The sequence below is a fragment of the Epinephelus moara genome, chromosome 22 (genome assembly GCF_006386435.1).
Source record: "Epinephelus moara isolate mb chromosome 22, YSFRI_EMoa_1.0, whole genome shotgun sequence".
In the NCBI taxonomy this organism is placed as follows: domain Eukaryota; kingdom Metazoa; phylum Chordata; class Actinopteri; order Perciformes; family Serranidae; genus Epinephelus; species Epinephelus moara.
In genome coordinates, this window is record NC_065527.1 from 33,894,212 (window position 1) to 33,913,810 (window position 19,599).

General features: G+C 41.5%; 1 protein-coding gene across 2 annotated transcripts in view; it reads left to right on the forward strand.

The window, feature by feature from the left end:
* mgat1b (alpha-1,3-mannosyl-glycoprotein 2-beta-N-acetylglucosaminyltransferase b) overlaps nucleotides 1-19,599 on the forward strand; it is a 50,822-nt gene that overhangs the window by 8,398 nt on the left and 22,825 nt on the right. For both annotated transcript variants that reach the window (XM_050033986.1, XM_050033987.1), the window contains exon 2: nucleotides 9,459-10,708. In XM_050033986.1, coding sequence (XP_049889943.1) covers nucleotides 9,839-10,708 — 870 coding nt within the window. In that variant the 5' untranslated portion in view covers nucleotides 9,459-9,838. The remainder of the gene's footprint in view (nucleotides 1-9,458; nucleotides 10,709-19,599) is intronic.

Here is a 19,599-nt window from a genome sequence, read left to right on the forward strand (position 1 = left end):
GTGGTAGTCTACTGGTAGAGTAGAGAGAGAGCTAAGTAGCGTTGAAGTACAGTAGAGCAGGGCAGAGAGAGATGGAAGCAAAATATATTAAACCAGCTAAGTTAATACAGTAGAACTGGAGAGAGGGGTGAAAAATAAATAGAGGTGGGCATGGCTCAAGTAGGGAGCAAAATTATAGACGGAGAACGATTGACAAATTTTTCACTTTAAGCCCTGATACTGTCATTTTTGTGTAGGAATTAAGCTACAATACATGACATATGTTGTTTTAATTAATAAATACAGTGTGAATAAAGATTACATAACATAAAAGTAACTGCAGTCTTTGTTATTTGATAGCCGCTTAAATTAAACAATTTTTATAGGGCAAGTAAAAACTGACTTCGGGCAAGTAGATCTCTGACCAACTTGCCCGAACGGGCAAGTGAAAAAAAACCTTAGCGTTGAACCCTGATATGCATGCAATGAGAGATCATTGCAGTGTGCTAATGCACTGTCATCTGGGGCTGAGTATTGGTTGAAATTTTCACATACTAGTGCATATATGATACCTTGGTACTATATGGAATGGTGCTACATTTTTTTTCTTTACCTTACATTGAGAAAAATAAAGATCTACTAGAGCCCTTTCTATTTTGTAAAATAAGCCAAAGTTCTCAAATATTAGATGCTGTCAAACATAAACAGCTGCACAAAAGTTTGCCTGAATAAAATACGGTCTAAAATTGGCAAGCTTTTCATTTAGATCAGAGGTCTGATCCTAGAGTAAGTAAACAAGAATATGAATCTGAGCGGATATCCAGTGTCAGCTTTTCATACTGTACAGCTTTGACAATTGGTGCTCTGGACAGATGCACACATTTTGGTTGTTACCAAAAAGTATTGTATATATTAATATTCAGCCATGGTCATGATTTTCCACCCTTAGCATTGAAAAACAGAATACCGTATTTTTCCAAATAGTAGCCCGGGCGTTTATTTCACAAAATCTATTTTGACCCCAGGCGTTTAAAAGAACCAGGCAGCTATTTGCTCAAGGCTTTTATTTTTTTTTTGCACCGACCTGCACCAGGCCGTTATTTGGTTACAGTTCCTGTCCAGTATGTTTTTTTAGTGCAAAAATACTGTATAATGCAGGGGTGAGTTTGTGTACAAAAAATCTCTAAACATTTAGAGTGGGTCATTTTTTTTGTGTACACAGGTTTCACCGCTGGGTGGTGCTATTGCATTATACCAGTAAAGCCCCAGTTATCCAAATACCAACCGAACGGGCCATTTAACCAACAGTTGCAGGCCGCCACACCGAAATATCGCCATTCCGACGGTCCGCCATCCCGAATTCTGGTCCCTGAGTCCTGACAGTAAGCTATGGCGAGCCTGAAGAAGCTGTATTCCCCATGCATGTCAGCGATTTTCACCGCAACGTAATTCAGGCTGACATTACCTGTTTTTCAGCGAACTCTTCTGGTAATTTTATTAAAAGGCATGGCATGTAGGTCCACTAGGGCCGTAACGGTACATGTATTTGTGTTGAACCGTTCGGTACGCGACTTTCGGTTAGGCACGACCCTGTACCGAATTATTGGGCGCAGGATATTATTTTATTTTATTTTGTTTTATTTTAATTCCGTTTTTGCGAGCCGAACCATTTAAAATATCTAGTTCCCCGACGGACATAATTGAGTGATGGACCGAGTCCCTTAAATCTCCGCTTTCACTTTGTGCAGCGCATTCTCGCATTTTGACAACATGGCAAGTGAGCCTGACGAACCTGAAGACCCACCCACAAACCCACCCACCCTGAAACACTTTGGTTTCAGGGTAAAATACGAAGATGGAAATAAACAAGTGGACAAGACAAAAGCAGTGTGCCGACACTGCAGAACAGCGGTCAGGTATGTACTTGGAAACACGTCTAACATGCTAACGCATCTAAAGTGACACCACCCGAGTTTGAACGTTAACCGGCACGAATAGAAAAAGCAATCTGGTGCAAACTACGATATCGTCGTCGTTTAAAAAGAAAGAGCATTTCCCTGACCATCGCGCTAAAGAAATAACCAACCAAAGAATGTGTTAAAAAAAACAGCAGGATTTTATTTTTCACTTTTATATTTCTATTTTCATTCAAACAATGTGAAAAAGCAGGATTTTATATATATTTGTTTCATTCAAAAATTGTGTAAAAAGAGTTAACTTCTGTGGTGGTATGTTTTAATAAGGTTACCAATAAGTAAAAGATATTTAATAGTTATCTATTTTTTTCATTACTGTACCGAAAAAAACCGAACTGTGACTTGTGTACCGAGGTACATACCGAACCGAGATTTTTGTGTACCGTTACACCCCTAAGGTCCACAGTAACTTATTATTATTATTATTATTATTATCATTATTATTATTATTGGGTCTTATAAGAGTGGGCTACAATGAGTACTGGGCCATCAAATCACAGCATCCGCGGTGAGAGGACATGGAATTGTGTGCGCTTTTACGCATGCGGGTCAAGGCGATCACGGATATTTGATGTGGGAAAGATGTAGCCAGATGTATTACCTGTTTTAGATACGTGTCTGTCTGTCCGTCCGTCCATCCGTCCGTCCGTCGCATGAGTCATGTGCACCACTTCACCACCGACCCGTGCGTAAAAGCGCAAACAGTCCCTCAAGGAGGGACAGCCATGAGGCAGTGAATGAGGAAATAATCGCCCGGGCGTGTAATCGGACCGGCGTTTAATATGCAAAATGGGGTCAAACCCCCGGCGGCTATTAGGTGCCCGGCGGCTATTTGCCACTGGGCGACTGTTTGGAAATATACGGTAATTTTGTAATCAGACCAATTTAGGACTGCAAATGACATTTATTTTCTTTATCGGGTAGTTTGCCAACTATTTTTCTGTTTAATTGATCTAACATTTAGTCTATAAAAGGTCAGAAAAAAATTGTGAGAAACAACCATCACAGTTCCCAGATGACTCTGGTAGGGGTTGACCCAATTTTCTTGGCCAATATAGATCAGATGATTAGTTATCAAGCAGAACAATAAACCAGTAGTATACATTTGCAGTAAAAATTAAAATCTTAGTGTCCATATTTAGAATAATTACTCCATATACTCCATCACAACATTTTGTTTACCATTAAGCATGTTTAATGGAGTGCTGTAAAAGAGAATTTTTCAACATAATCTTGAAGTAGGGGTATGGACATAAGTGTACACATGATACAAAACTTTATTTGATCATGAAACCCAACGTTACTTTACAGTTCTCTACAGTTTTTCAGTGAAGTGTATGAATTTCACTGTCGGGCTGTCCACTTAATCGAAATATTACCGAAATCACAGTATGGCCAAGTGCAATATCCAAATCACAGAAGCTCTAATGTTGTGATAAAGAAAAAAATGTGTCACATCATACCATTATAAATGAAGCATAGTGGTGCTACAGAGATGCCCCAGCCTACAAATCATATTTCAGACAAAAGAGAACATACTTGTTTGGTACAGACCCTGGAATAAATCACACCATCATCATCATCATCATCATCATCCTTTTTATGTCCTTTTGTTTAGTGAAATTCAAATGCAAAGAAAACCTTCGCACTTAAATTGGTACGCATTTCACAATCGCAATATCTGTCAGAACAATTGCAATATAATGTGTTTTTTTTAACATCATGCAGCCCTACTACACTGCAGACTAGAGGTTGGAATCACAGAGTAACTCAGGACCACAATACATTGCCCATAACGGTGGTATCACGATATAGTGATTTTGCGGCACTTGATGCATTACAGGACAATTATCTACAATGCATAATGTTGTCTATGCATCCAAAAAAAATTCCTTAAAAGGCAAAAATCAATCACTCATTGTGGTGTCAGTTTCACAGAATTTGACAACTGAGATGAAACAGTGTACAAAAACATACATAGAGTCATAGTTTAGTGCCTCTTAAACATAAGGCTGCAAAACTCATAATCACTATTATTTAGGTAAGTCATGAAATCGTGATTATTTAACACAATTACTCACTGATGTCTTTTTACCATTGGATTTGTTGTTTTTATTTTTTGAAATGAAGTCGCTGGAGGGTCTGAAAAGTCACTAAATCTAGAGAGAAAGGCACTAAGTTGGCAACACTGAGCACAAATCTGTAAAGGAAAGGAGTACACTAGATTAATAACACAAGACACAGTGAGACCATCATTGCGTTATTCATAGTATCTCTTTCTGCATATTCCATAGTCTTTATCAATTTTTTTGTTCCATCTGTGTTGTAAAAGTCTGAGCAGGCCCAATCTTTTGCCTTGAAGGTGAGAGTGCCTTTCTTATTTGTTTTCCCCGGCTCTCCAACTCCACACTGTTTGCCATTTTCCCCCTCTGAATTTTTTCTTCACTGCAAGTAAGCTGACTTGTGTTCACGTAACCATCATTCACTATCAGCCAGCACAAGGTCATGGAATAGTGAATCTGGCAAGACAAATTGGCAGGGAAATCTGTTTAGAGCACTGCAGGTTTATAAAAAATATCAATTTTTGGTGCCAGTGTATTGCAACGCATCATAATGGATTGCAAGAGAAAATAACAGGACACACTGCTCAAAAAAATAAAGGGAACACTTAATCGTCACACTATAGCACCAAGTCAGTTAAACTTCAGGGATATCAATCTGTCCATTTAGGAAGCACAAGTGATTGCGATTCAGTTTCACCTGCTTTGGTGCAAATGAAAGTGACAACAGGTGCAATGGAGAGGCAAAGCAAAACAATCCTCCAAAAGGAAATGGTTTTGCATGTGGTGGCCACGGACAGTTGGTCTCTCTTTATCCTTCTTGACTGATTCTTCTCTAGTTTTGTGTTCTGCTAGTGTGCTTGTCACTTCTGGTAGTTTGCTGTGTTTCCAAGCACAGTCTCAAGAGCATGGAGTAGATAATGGGAGACTGGCTGTTACATGAGGAGACTTCGACAGGGCTGTAGAAGGGCATTAGCCTACAGCAGGACCAGTATCTGCTCCTTGGTGCAAGGAGGAACAGAAGCAGCACTGCCAGAGCCCTACAAAATGACCTTCAGCAGGCTACTGGAGTGCATGTTTCTGACCAGAACTGTCAGAAACAGACTCCATGAGGGTGGCATAAGGGGCCTGACTTCCTCTAGAGGGACCTGCGCTCCCAGCCAAGCACCAAGCAGATTGGCATTCGCCAGAGAGCACCAGAATTGGCAGGTCCGCCATTGGCACTCCATTCTCTTCACAAATGAGAGCAGGTTCACACTGAATACATGTAACAGGCGTGAAAGAGTCTGGAGATGCAGTGGTGAACATTGTGCTGCCTGTAACATCATCCAGCATGACTGGTTTGGCATTGGGTCAGTGATGGTCTGGGGAGGTATATCCTTGGAGGGTCACACAGACCTCCATGTCATAGCCAACGGTAACCTGACTGCTGTTAGGTACCAGGCTGAAATCCTCCGAGCAATTGTCAGACCTTGCGCTGGTGCAGTGGGCCCTGGGTTCCTCCAGGTGCAGGACAGTGCCTGGCCTCATGTGGCCAGAGTGTGTAGGCAGTTCCTGGATGATAAAGGCATTGATGCCATTGACTGGTCCTCTCGTTCCCCTGACCTACATTCAATTGAGCACCTATGGGACATTATGTATCGTGCATCCGACGCTGCCAAGTACCACCACAGACTGTCCAGGAGCTCATTGATGCCCTGATCCAGGTCTGGGAGGAGATCCCAAGGACACCATCCACCAACTTATCTGGAGCATGCCCAGACATCGTCGGGAGTGCATACAGGTACGCGGGGCCATACACACTGAGTCACATTATGAGTTGCTGTGATAAAATTCACACAAGTTGGATCAGCCTGTGATTTCATTGTTTTAACTTTGATTTTTAGTGTGATTTTGAATCCAGCCCTCAGGTTGATGATTTTGGTTTCCACTGACTGTTACGTCATTTTGTTCTCAACAAATTATACAGTGTACATCAGTAAAGATTTTCAGCTTCATTCGTTCATCAAGAACTGAGGAGTGATTTATGTGTTCCCTTAACTTTTTTGAGCAGAGTATATTCCTATATCAGTATTTTGTCCCAGGCCAACTGCATACTTTATTCTATAGTAACAGTGACAAAGAATACCCCCTTTTACATGACCTGTTTAAGGCAGGAATATCATGCCATTATGCTGCCTCACCATGCTGTATATAAGGTGTGATCGCAGAATGGCACAGATTGGTCTCGCCTTCAATCCACCACAGGAGGTAGTAACAGCACCAAATCGGTGTTTGTATGAACAGGGCAGCCGGCAGGATGGGACCATGGGCAGGACGGGTGTGACGTTTTCTGACGTGTTATGGATTTGTCCCACGGAGGGAGATTTATAATGGAGCCAGTGGCAGTTAGCAACTAACTCAAAGAAGAAGAACGGCAGCCATAAATGTCGGCAAATTGGGAAAATGATAAGGTCTGGGAGCTCCTTTACCCTCCAAGCAGAGGACGAGATTGGCCACCATATAACAGAGACAGTGAATGATTGTTATTGTCATGTTATACCATTGTTATTGTTTAGGGCTGCTGATGTGTATGTTATATGTCACACAAGAGGCCGACACTGTTGTGTTACATGTCACGCCTGTCATGCCTCTTTTGGTTTTGTGATGGTGGCATGCAGCCTATAATCACACACTGGAATGACATGATGTCATTTGGTTCTGTGTAAAAATGCAAAGGAGGCATGAAGACGGGACTTTATAGTGGCTCTATTATGCAATCTCTGTGCAAAAAGGGCTAGAGTGACAGTTGGCTAATGTGAATGGTCAACATACATCCTGAATCCTGCATTTTTTTAAACTATGATGGTCATGGGTCACATCTCTCACTCTTTCCTCTCTCGTACTAATACAACTTAAGTTAATGTTCAGCCAGTAATGAACTTTCTTTTCTTTTTCTTTTTGTGCCGCTATGGCACAATGTTACCAACAGAAATGCTGGATAATTTTGCAGTTTCAGCATGGAGTATTGTGACTTTTTTTTTTTTCTTTTACAACTTTAGCAATATCTGCTGCCTCATGTTTGACACACAGCTCCACCCATCTGTGGTACACTATCCCTCGCTGTTGATAGGCTGTTACTCGTACAACCAGTATAACCATTCAGGTGGTACTGTTGGCGAGACATTGAACGAGACTACACTGTGGTAACTACAGATAGAGAGGCAGCTGAATCGGTCAAAGTGCATTTTTAAGTTAATTTAGTTTATCAGCAATTAGATTTAAGAAAAACAAAACAAAACAATTCCAGTAACCATAAAATACTGAATATTGCAGCCAATATTCAGCCAGGCCAATAATCAGTCAGCTCCTAGACCTGGTGATGATTTGGAGTTACTTAGTTGTTTAGTTGAATGTCATGCTTTTATCTTATTACTGAGTAATGCTAATAACACTACATAATATCTAAATAAATGTGAGCTAAAGTTTACTGAGAAGTTCACTTTTCTCTGACTCACTGGTTTGAACCCTGGAAATAAGGTGTTTAACTCTGTTTATGTAGAAACAAACAAAATTTGTTCAATAGACTACAAATACTGACCTTTAGTCTAATTTACAGAAAATACTCTCAATTTAAATTTATATTCTGGCCTTCAAAGTATATCCCTGCAGCCCCTGCAAGGCGGGGGCCACTCTCCCCTGTCAACAACTACTGTGGTACAATAAGAATAAAAGAGAATTTTTTTTCATAAAAAAAATAAAACACAATTACATAGGGTGCACATCATGATATTGTCTACATTAGAGCCAATATTGCTATAAAACAGAACAAATATTTAAAAAAAAAAAAAATCCTTGCTGGTTTATAGTTCTTTTTGTTCTAGATCAGAGCCAGTCAGGAAGATTTAGAAGGCAAAAGCGACGTTGACAAGGATGAAACAGGCCAACATGGTCGTAAAGACAGTGATTGTCAGAAAGAAGACATTACAGATGAGTCAGACACTGTAGTAGTGTTAGCATCAGATGAGTGAGAGACCACTGTGCACCCTGCAGCTTCAGCATCAGGTGAAGGAGAGCTTGGTGTGTTGTTGACACCCTAAAGTCTAGTTCACATTACAAGATTTTCACCGTGATTTTGATGTTGCAGAGGATCTTGAGAGCCACCTTGGGTCGGAGGTGTGTCGGCAGATAGTCTGCCACGACAATTCCTCATGTGTGATCAAGCCTATGAGCAAGTCGCCCCCTCGTCTGTGACTGGGACTGGATATCTGTCATGCTAGAAAACTGGAGAAGTGTGGCCCGACTGACAAAGAGCATCAGCCAATGAGAGGCAGGATATGTCCCATGTAGGCACGCAGGAGGACGGAAGAAATGTGAGGACGACAGGCCGCAGGGCTGCCACTTGCCAGGTTCACTTATTAGCCGCGACTTTGGGCTTGTTTCTAAAGTGGAGTTCCTTATTTGGGCTTGCTCTCTAAACGTCATCTTTCTCTATACATATCCATCTAATAAGTTATTTAAATGCATGATAGGCGCTTCTTTTGGGCTTGTTTCCATGGCCCTGGTTGCTTGTTTCTCTCCCAAGATCTGGCAACACTGCTGGTTGCTTGTTTCTCTCCCAAGATCTGGCAACACTGACAAGCCGGCAAGCAACAACAACAGTGATGGTGTCCACAGGATCACGGGGAGTGCGTAGTGTTTGGACCCAGGCCCTGGAGGCAGATCTGATTCAGCACTGAGAAGAATATCCATGCCTTTTACGATGGGTCGTTTCCAATTTTGGTGACGTCACCGCATTATCTAGGGCTCTGTCGGTGCGGGCTCGGTGGAGAAATCTAGTGGTGTGCACACACAGGTCATAACGCAGTTGGCGAGACTCCCGCTGACAGAAACACACATTGCCAGGTATGAACACTCAAAAGATTACGATAGTCTCCACGACGCAAAATCAGTTTTAAAATCATGTAATGTGAACTAGGCTTAACCTGACATGACATGACACTTTATAGTTTGTGATGTTAAAAAGCTCCAACAGTTTCAAAAGTAGCCACTCAGTAATTAACTCCATTATCTGTGTCCAGTGTTTTAAAGTGGTCTGTTTAATTAGGTTGTGTGTCCGAAATGGTAAGTATCCTTTTAACAAAAAAGATGTTAAAATTGGCCTGCTCTATGCTGCAGGAAAGGGGCACACTCAGAGTTAGCTGCAGGGGGGCCTCACATGTTTGCATTACGGTGCTGTTTATATTGATCAGGAAAAAATTGTAATTACACCCCCCTACTTCTAATTTCTTCTACCGTTCGATTTGTTCTCTTAATAATGTTGTTAGTGCTTTTATTCACATGTATGGAATTTTACAGAAATGTGTAGTTCATGTCTGAAAGCGGCATTTGTTTCTGCTTCATTATTTAAAGCTCAGATGAGCTGCATTTATTCTGCTGATCAGCTGTTCTTCTCTGTTTTCAGGATGGCTGAAGGATAAGATCCAAGACGTCACATTCCCTCAACCCAAACTGACCCCACTTTCCCCTTTTTTTACTTTCAGCCTCCCCTTGTTTCCTATCTCAGCTCATTTCCCTGTCTGTATGGGATTTCATGGAATGCATGAAATCCATAGTAAGAACATGTAAATTAATTTGAAATTAGACAATCCTCTCCTGACACCCTCCTGAGCAAACGACAAGATGCCCCTCAAATTTGAAAAAATTACAGTGTGATCGGATATCGACCTCCTGCCCATCTGAGATTGCCACCTCAGTCTGTCGGATTCTCACTCTGGTTCCATCACTTGTTCCCTACCTGCAGCCTTTTCCACAACCCAATCTCTTTTCTAGTGTCATTGGGCCATGGTTCGCAAGAAAGGTTCCCTTATACTATGTGGTGCTTTCCTGTTTGTCGCCTGGAATGCTTTGCTTCTTCTTTATCTTTGGGGTCGTCCTCCCATCGGCCGTCTCGGAGAAGGTGGTGGAGCTGAACCAGGAGGAAAGGAGGAGTGGGACGTGGGCAGAGGGAAAGGAGGCCAGGTCAACCTGGCTGGGGAGGTGATTCGGCTGGCAGAGGAGGTTGAAATTCAGCTCGAGACCCAGAAAAAGCTGCTGAAGCAGATTGAAAGTCACAGGGCAGTGTGGGCTCGGCAGAAAGATGTCGGGAAAAGAGAAACAGAGGATACAAAAGAAATCAAACAAGAGGTTGTCCACCAGCCGCAGAAGCCTCCACTTTCTCGTGGGGACAGTGTGGATGATAGGCACCAAACTCACGTGAAGCATACACAGAAGCCTGTTCATACAGTACCTACAGGCTCTAAGGTAGAACAGCACCAGGCCATTGAAATAAAGGAAGGGATTGGTGAGAACCATAAACTGGCCACTTCTGTTGCCAGCCCAGAGGTCATTATTCCCATATTAGTTATTGCTTGTGACAGAGTGACGGTAAAACGGAGCCTCGACAGACTGATACAGTACCGCCCCTCTCCAGAACTATATCCAATCATTGTCAGCCAGGACTGTGGCCACGCTGAGACAGCTCGTGTGATTGGCTCATATGGAGATCAAGTGACGCACATAAGCCAACCGGACCTGTCAGACATCAGAGTTCGGCCAGAGCACAGAAAATTCCAGGGCTACTACAAAATATCCAGACATTACCAGTGGGCACTTAACCAAGTGTTCAACACGTTCTCCCAGTCCACTGTGGTCATAGTGGAGGATGACTTGGAGGTGAGTGCTGCCAGAATTTCGCCTCATTCTTATCACATTACCATGCATCACTGTAGGCATTGTCCTCCTTAATAGCTCGCTTTTTTGTGGCGTATTTCTTTCATTGGATAGTTTGACACTAAGGACACAGAAGAGGTCTGTATAATTTGTCCAGTGGTTGATACAGGCATTGATGAATGATCCGACACACTGTGACCTCAGCAGTGCCGTTTCACTGCCAGCCATTCTCAAGTGTAGTAGAGAGAAGTCAAGGAAGATGAAATTTTATTAAAGAGGCATATGGCTAGCAGCAAGCAGTTGGGAGAAGGTTTTCTAGAGGGTTTTCTACCAGAAAGAGATTTTTTAATTAAGGTGTGGAAAAAAAGTCATGGTTTGGGTCAAAATGAATAGATTCCTGTCAGAGAGGGCTTTCTTGGAGAAAGCCTATGAGGAAAACTTCTCCCATGTGCTAACAGTGATAACAAGCACTTGAGGTCTTGGTACAGTTGTCTGTCACCTTTTTCATCCCGCTTCAGAGATGTCAGTATCAGTGAGGTGCCTGAAATGAGCCCGAAGGGTATTTAAAGACAATACCCACCCCAGCAACAGCCTGTTTACCCTGCTGCTGTTTGGCAGGGAAAACAGACCTTTTCTCAACTCATCCACTGTACTCCACCCTAAGAAATTATTTTGATTTACGTTCTTCTTGTGTAGTGATGAGGTTAGAACATTCATTTGTCATGCTACAACCAGGGGCGTCACTAGACTTAAGACTGTACTGGGGCACAAAGAGTTTTTTAGCACTTATTTATAATAAAAAAGCTTAAATAGTGCTTTAAACTATACAATCAGATCAGATTATGTTGTTGACTGGATCTTTGATTAACCACCTGAATGAACTAATGCATTTGGCCTACTTGTGCACTTGCAAAATCGAATTTGGGCCGACAAAACCAGATATTTTTAGCCATTTTTCTGGTGACAAAACAATATAAGAAGCATGATGGTGGGACATTCTTGCACTTCACAGTTGTCCAAAACATGTGGTTTGTGCCAGGCGGACATGATTGCCAGTATTTTTTCATTATTGCAAGAAATTCCATTGACCCATTCACAAGTTAAAAATGTGTTTTATCTGAAAGAAACATGCAATGTTTACATCTAAGATAATAGAAAATAGTCAACCAAGTGCAATGATGTCCTCCAAGATAATATTTGTTTTTCAGTTTCAGTTATATATTGGGGGGACATTTTGGGCATTGGGGGGGACACATGTCCCTGTCGATGTATAAGGTGACTACGGCCCTGTCATGCATGCATAATTAGGCTGCAGTTGTCTGGGTGTGCAAAGGTGAAGTGGCTGGTCTTGTCATACAAAGTTTGAGGAGTGTCAACTGGACAATATGGAGATATTTGCATCTTGAAAGCCGGACTACAAATGTGGATAGACAGGGAGAAATACATGTAAGCCTAAGACGTGGTAAGATACGATATTCCTCACTATATGAAGTGACTGAGTAACAAGATCTGTATAATGGATTGTAAAGAAATTCGTCAGGTTTTTATTTTGTAGGCAATTAATCTGGATTTATAGCATGATGGGATGACAGCATAATGATGTGTGTGTGGTACCACAAGAAAGCTCTGCTCCTGTGCTTTCATGTGACATGCGTGGCATTTCTGTGCGACCCTGCATTCGCGAGTAATCCATTCAAGAGTAATGTGTGTGCAAAGCTGTATGAAAGCTCTGTTATACATAATTTTAGTGTAAATTTATCTCTCTTTTTTTGCTGTGAAAACATTGGACTACCGACAAGTGCTTGGTCTTGTCGGAAAGCTACAATTCTGCTGTTTCACGTGATATGCGTGGCTTCTCGCTGTGACGCACAGTCGCGGAGAAAATCCATAGAGAAGAATGGGTGTGAATTTGAACGCACTATGCGTCGTTTGGGCCCGTAGCCATGTGCGCACTGTGTACGAGGAGTGAATGGAGTAGCACATGAATGAATTACCATATTAAGTAGCCATGTCCGCACTGTGTATGCTATGTGGAGTTAAAACTCCGAAGTGAATTTTTTACTGGTAAAATGTTTACTGGGGCACTGCAGATCAATACTGGGGCACGTGCCCCAGTAAAATCTGTCTGGCGACGCCGATGGCTACAGCACATGGCTGCACAACAAAATGTGAGTTGTAGTCCTTTTAGCAGAAATTAACACTGATGCTAAGTGCCATTTGTCTGTAGGCCAATGTGGAAGTTAGCCTGCAGTGGTTCCCTCATCAAAAAGCCAATGGGATTTTTCCACTAGATTTTGGATTATTGTAGAAAATAAGCTCTGTGGCAAACAAGCAAAAATGCAGTCGCCATTAGTTAAAAGCTTACGTTAGGCCATAAACAAACAACACCACGGTCGCATGACTTAAAGTCACCACCACAATGAGGCTGTAAAGTTGTGGCCGGTGTGATGATGATCTGTAGTCTATTTTAGCCACTTATTAGCAATCGTCATTTTTAAGACACACTTCAAAATTCACATTGGGGTATTGACAAGTATTTTATGTCTGAGAAAAAAACCTATAAGTCTCTTCAGCCTGTGTTACCAAAGACCTTATTTCAGACATCTAATCAAAAACCAATTGGAAAACCCATTGACTTCTAGATGAGGGAGCGCGGAGAGCTAACACAGTAATTCTGGGTTTTAGGACTCACTCCAGTGTCACTTTATGTAGGTATCTTTGAAGGCTATCCGTTATACTGGCGGGTAAATGTTTATAACAAAATAGTCCTGTAAGAAAAAAACTATGGTGACAGTCTCTTCCGTTGATGGTGTCATTTAAGGGCGCACTGCTCTGCACCTAAGCTGCTCTCAAGCTGTCTGTGTCACACACACACACACATACACACACACACACACGTGCACCTAACTGTGCAGCAGCTGACCACCTCAAGTGCTGTAGTTTTGGCACTCTTGGCACTGTTTACCATATGGGACATCAACTGATCTACATAACTGTCACTGCTGCTAGCTAGTGTTGCGCCCATATTTATGAAGGTCATAAAATAATTACTTGGAGGCTCCTTAGTTTAAACGAAGACGGTTAACTCCTTATCGCCTACCGCATTGTCAGCAGCAGAGCATTAGCTTCATTTGTTGTATTCTTACCTTTAACAATAAAAGTTGTAGACATACAATACACAAAAATGGAGGCCATATGAGATAGTGACTTTAAGTTGTGATCCATGTGATTGTAATTAGGGTGGATAGGACAAAAGAGACCAAAACAAAATTTGAAGCAAAATGATTTTAATATATTGAACAACTCATCACCACAGCCTCAGCATGTGAATAAGTTCCCTCTGGTAAGCAGTGATTAAGTGTATACACCGATCAGCCAAAACATTAAAACCAGTGGTGGGTGAAGTGAGTAACATTGATCATTTTGTTACAATGCAATGCTCCGCTAGGAACATAATCCTCCTGTGCAAAATGAGCGCTGCACACGACTGCGTTTTTGGTCACAGGTGAAGCCGTGAAATCGCGCCTCTTCACCTGCACAAAACGCACTCAGGCACGAAAACTAACTCCACTCCTTTTTCTGTCTGGAAAACGGTGGACTCCATGTCCTGACAGACTCGAGTTTGTGCAACCTGCACAAACACAATAATTCGGCATAATCACAAATGGTGAAATGCACTGTTAACAACCGAAAAAATACTAACTCACAAGTTTACTACTGCTCAGACTCACTACCACCTACTACTGCGCATTGGACAGAGGCAGGGTCATGGACGCAGAGTCCCTCTCGTGACGTAGTATCAGGCGATGTTGGGAAAAAAAAGCGTTTTTCGAAGAGGAGCTAAAAAGAGACACTTTTTCCTCTGAATTTGTGCCCTTATGTCGTGTAAACCATAATAAATTCTGAATTAACTTCTCATATGGTAATTTTCAGTAAAGGTTATGTATATATTTTTTTAAAAAAAATTAACCTGCAAGTTGCACTTTAAACCGATTAACCATTGCTAAATATATTGAAATAATTTTGCTTCCAACTTTTCTCTGGCCTCTTCTATAAGTTTGTTTTCAACATCTGTGATCTGTTCTGTACGACATCTATTGCACGTCTGTCCGTCCTGGAAGAGGGATCCCTCCTCAGTTGCTCTTCTTGAGGTTTCTACCGTTTTTTTCCCCGTTAAAGGGTTTTTTTTGGGGAGTTTTTCCTTATCCTCTGCGAGGGTCATAAGGACAGAGGGATGTCGTATGCTGTAAAGCCCTGTGAGGCAAATTGTGATTTGTGATATTGGGCTTTATAAATAAAATTGAATTGAATTGAACATAATCAACATAATCTCTCTTACTATATAATGACACTCTGTCTGTGTGTGTGGGTGTGTCTGTGTGTCTGTTCAATGTTTTTCTCCTCACTGACTTGGTCAATCAATGTGAAATTTAGCACAGTGGTATAGGGTCATGGGAGGATGCAATATTACATCAATTGGCCAATGGGGGGCACTATAGCAACTGATTGAAATTGCAAACTTTAACTCTAATTGGCAAGTGGGTGGCGCTATAACAACAGAAAAATGCTTAAAAATGGCTAAAATGGGACCAATCGCTGTGGCTCCCTATTTCGCACTCTCCCGCGACTTGACTATTTATTACTTTTAAAAACCCAAAGAAAGACAAGCCGGCTACCGATGCTGACCGGATTAGCATGCCTGCTCTGGCTAGCCTGCTGGAGGAACACCGCCAGTCTATATCGTCAGCCCTCTCCACCAAGTTTAAACTGGCGTCCAGTTTAATCCACCCTAACGGAGGGGATGGGATGGGGATGATTCATCTCCCAGTCTCACCCTCTGTCATAAAGGGTAATTGGGCGAAGGGACTGCCTCATCTGTTCAAGTTTTTGTTAAAATGCAGGGTTCCCGCGGATCCTTGAAAAGTCTTAAAAGGCATTGAATTCATTAATCTAAAAATAAGGCCTTAATTTGCATTAAAATGTCTTAAATCAATCTTTCAAAAGTCTTAAAAATGTTAACACGTGGTAAGTAGGATTTTAGGATTGTAATTAGTCTAAACTATTATACTAAAAATAATAGGTAACATTTATTTTTTAAAAATAATTTGCCGAATAGCAGTAACGTCACGCAATCACGAGAGCGGAACCAACAAAACAGTGATGTGTTTGCGGCCGTGTCTCTCAGAGCAGATGCACGTCGTTCATGTAGCAGTCGGACCACATGGGAAAGTGTAATTTTTTTTTTTTTTTTTAAGATATTTTTTTGGGCATTTTTAGCCTTTAATGGATAGGACAGACAAGTCTGAAAGGGGGAGAGAGAGAGGGAGTGACATGCAGCAAAGGGCCACAGGCTGGAGTCAAAAATTGGCTGTCCATCAAAGATTTTTCTGGATGGCTGAAACCGGTGCCAGGCAATTTATACAAGGCACGGTGTATTTTGTGCAAGAAATGTTTAAAACACGGCACGATGGTAATCAAGGCAGTGGAGTCCCACATGCACAGCGCGAAACACAAAGCCTCAAAATCAAGCTGTCAACAAACGGCAGGTATTTCCCAGTTCTGTTCTACTCTCGTCTCTACTGTGCCTCCACCCCCATCTCCAATATCAACAACCGGGACAGCAGCACCAAATCTCTGGACAATAGGCTCGTTCGAGTTGAACTGCGCCTCGCCTGGAAAGTAGACGAGAGCAGGCGGCCCCAGCGGGGGGCGGTGACAAAAAGCTGCGGTGAGGTCGGACAGTTTCCTGACAGTTTCTAGCAGCCTTCAGTCCGTAGGCTTCAGGAAGTCGCAGACACACTAACATCCTGTCTGGAATGATGTCAATTCATTACAAAAGTGATCAGACCCATTTATCAGTTTGTTTTCAGTCTCTGGTTGTTTTCAGTCTCCAGTTGCAGGTGATCTGCAGTTTATGTTCATGGTTTAACTCTAGGAACCCTGAAATGGTCTCGCCACCTCTGGTTAGAGGGAAATAAGGAACATATATGATACCAGGTCTTGTTATATTCATCTGCACTTTGGTTGAACTCACTAAACAATGTTAGATACTGTTTCCAGAATGAATGAATATTTTAGTGTAATGCCAGTCCTTTTATGTAGACAGTTTTGCTTATAGATCTAATAAACAGGGAGGTACTTGACACATGTATTATGATTTTTTCTTTTTGTGGTTACTGCCTATACTTCTCGGCAGGGGCGATTCTAGGATCAGAGGTTTAGGGGTGCTGAGCACCCAGAGAGCTGCCTGGCCAGATAAATTTCACTGTTTTGTACATTTTAACTCAATTTCATTCCCACATTTGTGAAAGAAAAGCACAACACTTTTTGGGAAAGTCTGTGACTAAACCATCAAATCTGATAAAGGTTATTTAAATGCTGAGCCACAGCAAAAGAGGAATGGATTGGAATCATGAAAGAAACATATCGTACCCCTAATTTCTGGGGGAGGATAACTCATTTTGATACAGCAGCTCCTCAACATACACATAAACAGTATGTATGTTTCTGGAGTAAACCAGCCCCCTATAGTGAGTACCAAAAATACCAAAAATGGACCTTGGACTTATTTTTTGGACTTTTATTTGAAATGCAATGCACAACATGTAACATTAACACATTAACAGTAGTTGACTTTTTCAATGTTTGTCTTTGCCTTTTTCCTTCTTGTCTGCATTATATAATACAAATACATAAATAAAAATACACTTCAAAAAAATAAAAGTGCTTGAAATCTACAAAAAATAAATAAATAAATAAATACACACAATAGGAGTTATAATGTTAATGGGCATCCAGTAAGTTAGCTAGTCAGTAGCACCTTGGCTTTAATATTAACCACAGACTGTATGATATTAACACATGCACATGACACAACAGCTAGCTTCTCTCATTCCAATTCAAACAGAGGACTGTATTTTTGTTGTTAAAATATTACGTTTCAACCAAGTGGTTTTGACACTTTTCTAGCTTGTTAAAAAAGGACATACAGTAAAAAACAAAATTTAAAAAAAAGCTCTCAAATTTTAGGGGTGCGGGGATTCAATTAAAATGGGCTAGAAACGCCTATGCTTCTCGGGTTACTCTGCAACTACAGGGAAGAGCAAGTGAAAGGGATTGGTGAGAATGGGAAAGAATGAGAAGCTGTATAAGGGTTTTAAACCACCACGAGGGTGGGTTTCATTTCCATGTCTGTACATGTTTGTGCTTTTTTGTGTGGTCGTTTTTTTTTTGTTTGTTTTTTTTTTCTTTTCCTTCTTCCCTCCCAGGCATCACCTGTGCGTATACCCACTCAGCAATGGATGAGTAAGGTAAGGGCTGCAGGTTTGTTTCATGGAATGTTAGGGGAGTTTACCCCTTTTAATGGGAGCCATTAAAAGGGGTAAAATAATGTCACACCTACAACAACTTGGAGGGAATATCTATTTACTTAAGGAAACCCATCTCAGGTCCTCTGAAATCGCACATATTAAGAGGCATAGAATCGTATCGAATCGTATCGAATCGTAACGTTCCTACACTGTATCGAATCGTATCGAATCATATCGTTCCTACACTGTATCGAATCGTATCGAATCGTTCTGTATTAAAAAAATATCGTTTTTGAATCGTATCGTAACCAGTGTATCTAGATATGTATCAAATCGTCTATCACAGAGAGATTCCCAACCCTAACGTCCAGGATGGTTGGGGTTTCGGACCAGCTCCGGAGGGTTGACACTCAGTATGCCGCTGCTCCCACTCCCACACTTCACAGCCAACACCTTAAGCTCCAAGCTGAGTTTGACCTCTTATCAACAGCTAAGATTGAAAGACAATTGTTAAAATCAAAACAACATTACTTTGAAATGGGAGAAAAGGCAGGCAAGCTTCTAGCTCACCAGGCCAGGACTGCTGCTCTCTCAAGACTGATCCCCAGAATAAAATCACCATCAGGAGCCGTCGTGTCCGACCTAAAAACAGTGAACGACGCTTTTAGGAACTTTTATTCAGATCTTTACACATCAGAGTACACACCCTAAGTCTGGAGTGGCCACAACCCGTTGGAGCTGATTACATACCCCATAATTAGTGGCAATATTGCTAACGAGCTAGGTAAACCAATTTCAACTGTGGAAGTACAGGAGGCAATTAGGCAGTTTCACAACGCTAAATCCCTGGTCCGGACGGGTATATAGTAGAATTCTATAAAGCATATTCCATCTTAATCTCCCCGCTTTTAGCTAAAGTTTACAATGAATCCTTTGTTGACGGCCGACTACTTGCAACTCTATCCGATGCCACCATATGTCTACTATTAAAAAAAATTTAAGGACTCTCTTAAATGTAACAATTATAGACCCATCCCCCTCCTAAACGTGGACCAAAAGATCCTAGCTAAGGTCCTAGCTTCACGCTTACAACAAGCCCTACCTACCTTGATTTCAACAGACCAAACTGGGTTTATGCTTGACAGAAACTCCTCATATAACACCAGAAGACTGCTCAATATTATAGGCTCCCCCAACCGCGTCACTCCGGAGGTAATAATATCCTTAGATGCTGAAAAATCATTCCACAGGGTTGAGTGGGAATACCTGTACTATGTCCTGGCTAAATTTGGTTTTAGCCCTGATTCCATAGCCTGGATTAGGCTGCTCTATGACTCCCCTGTAGCCTGTGTTCTAACAAATGGCGTGAGGTCATCCCCCTTTGCTCTCAGATACTCAACTCAACTCAACTCAACTTTATTTTTAGAGCACTTTAAAAACAACCACAGCTGAAACAAAGTGCTGTACAAAAATAAAAACATAAGACAAACAATAAAAACAATAAAACAGTAAAACAAGAGCAGAGTCTCATGCTGGGTTAAAAGCCAAGGAGTAAAAATGGGTTTTAAGACTGGTTTTAAAAAC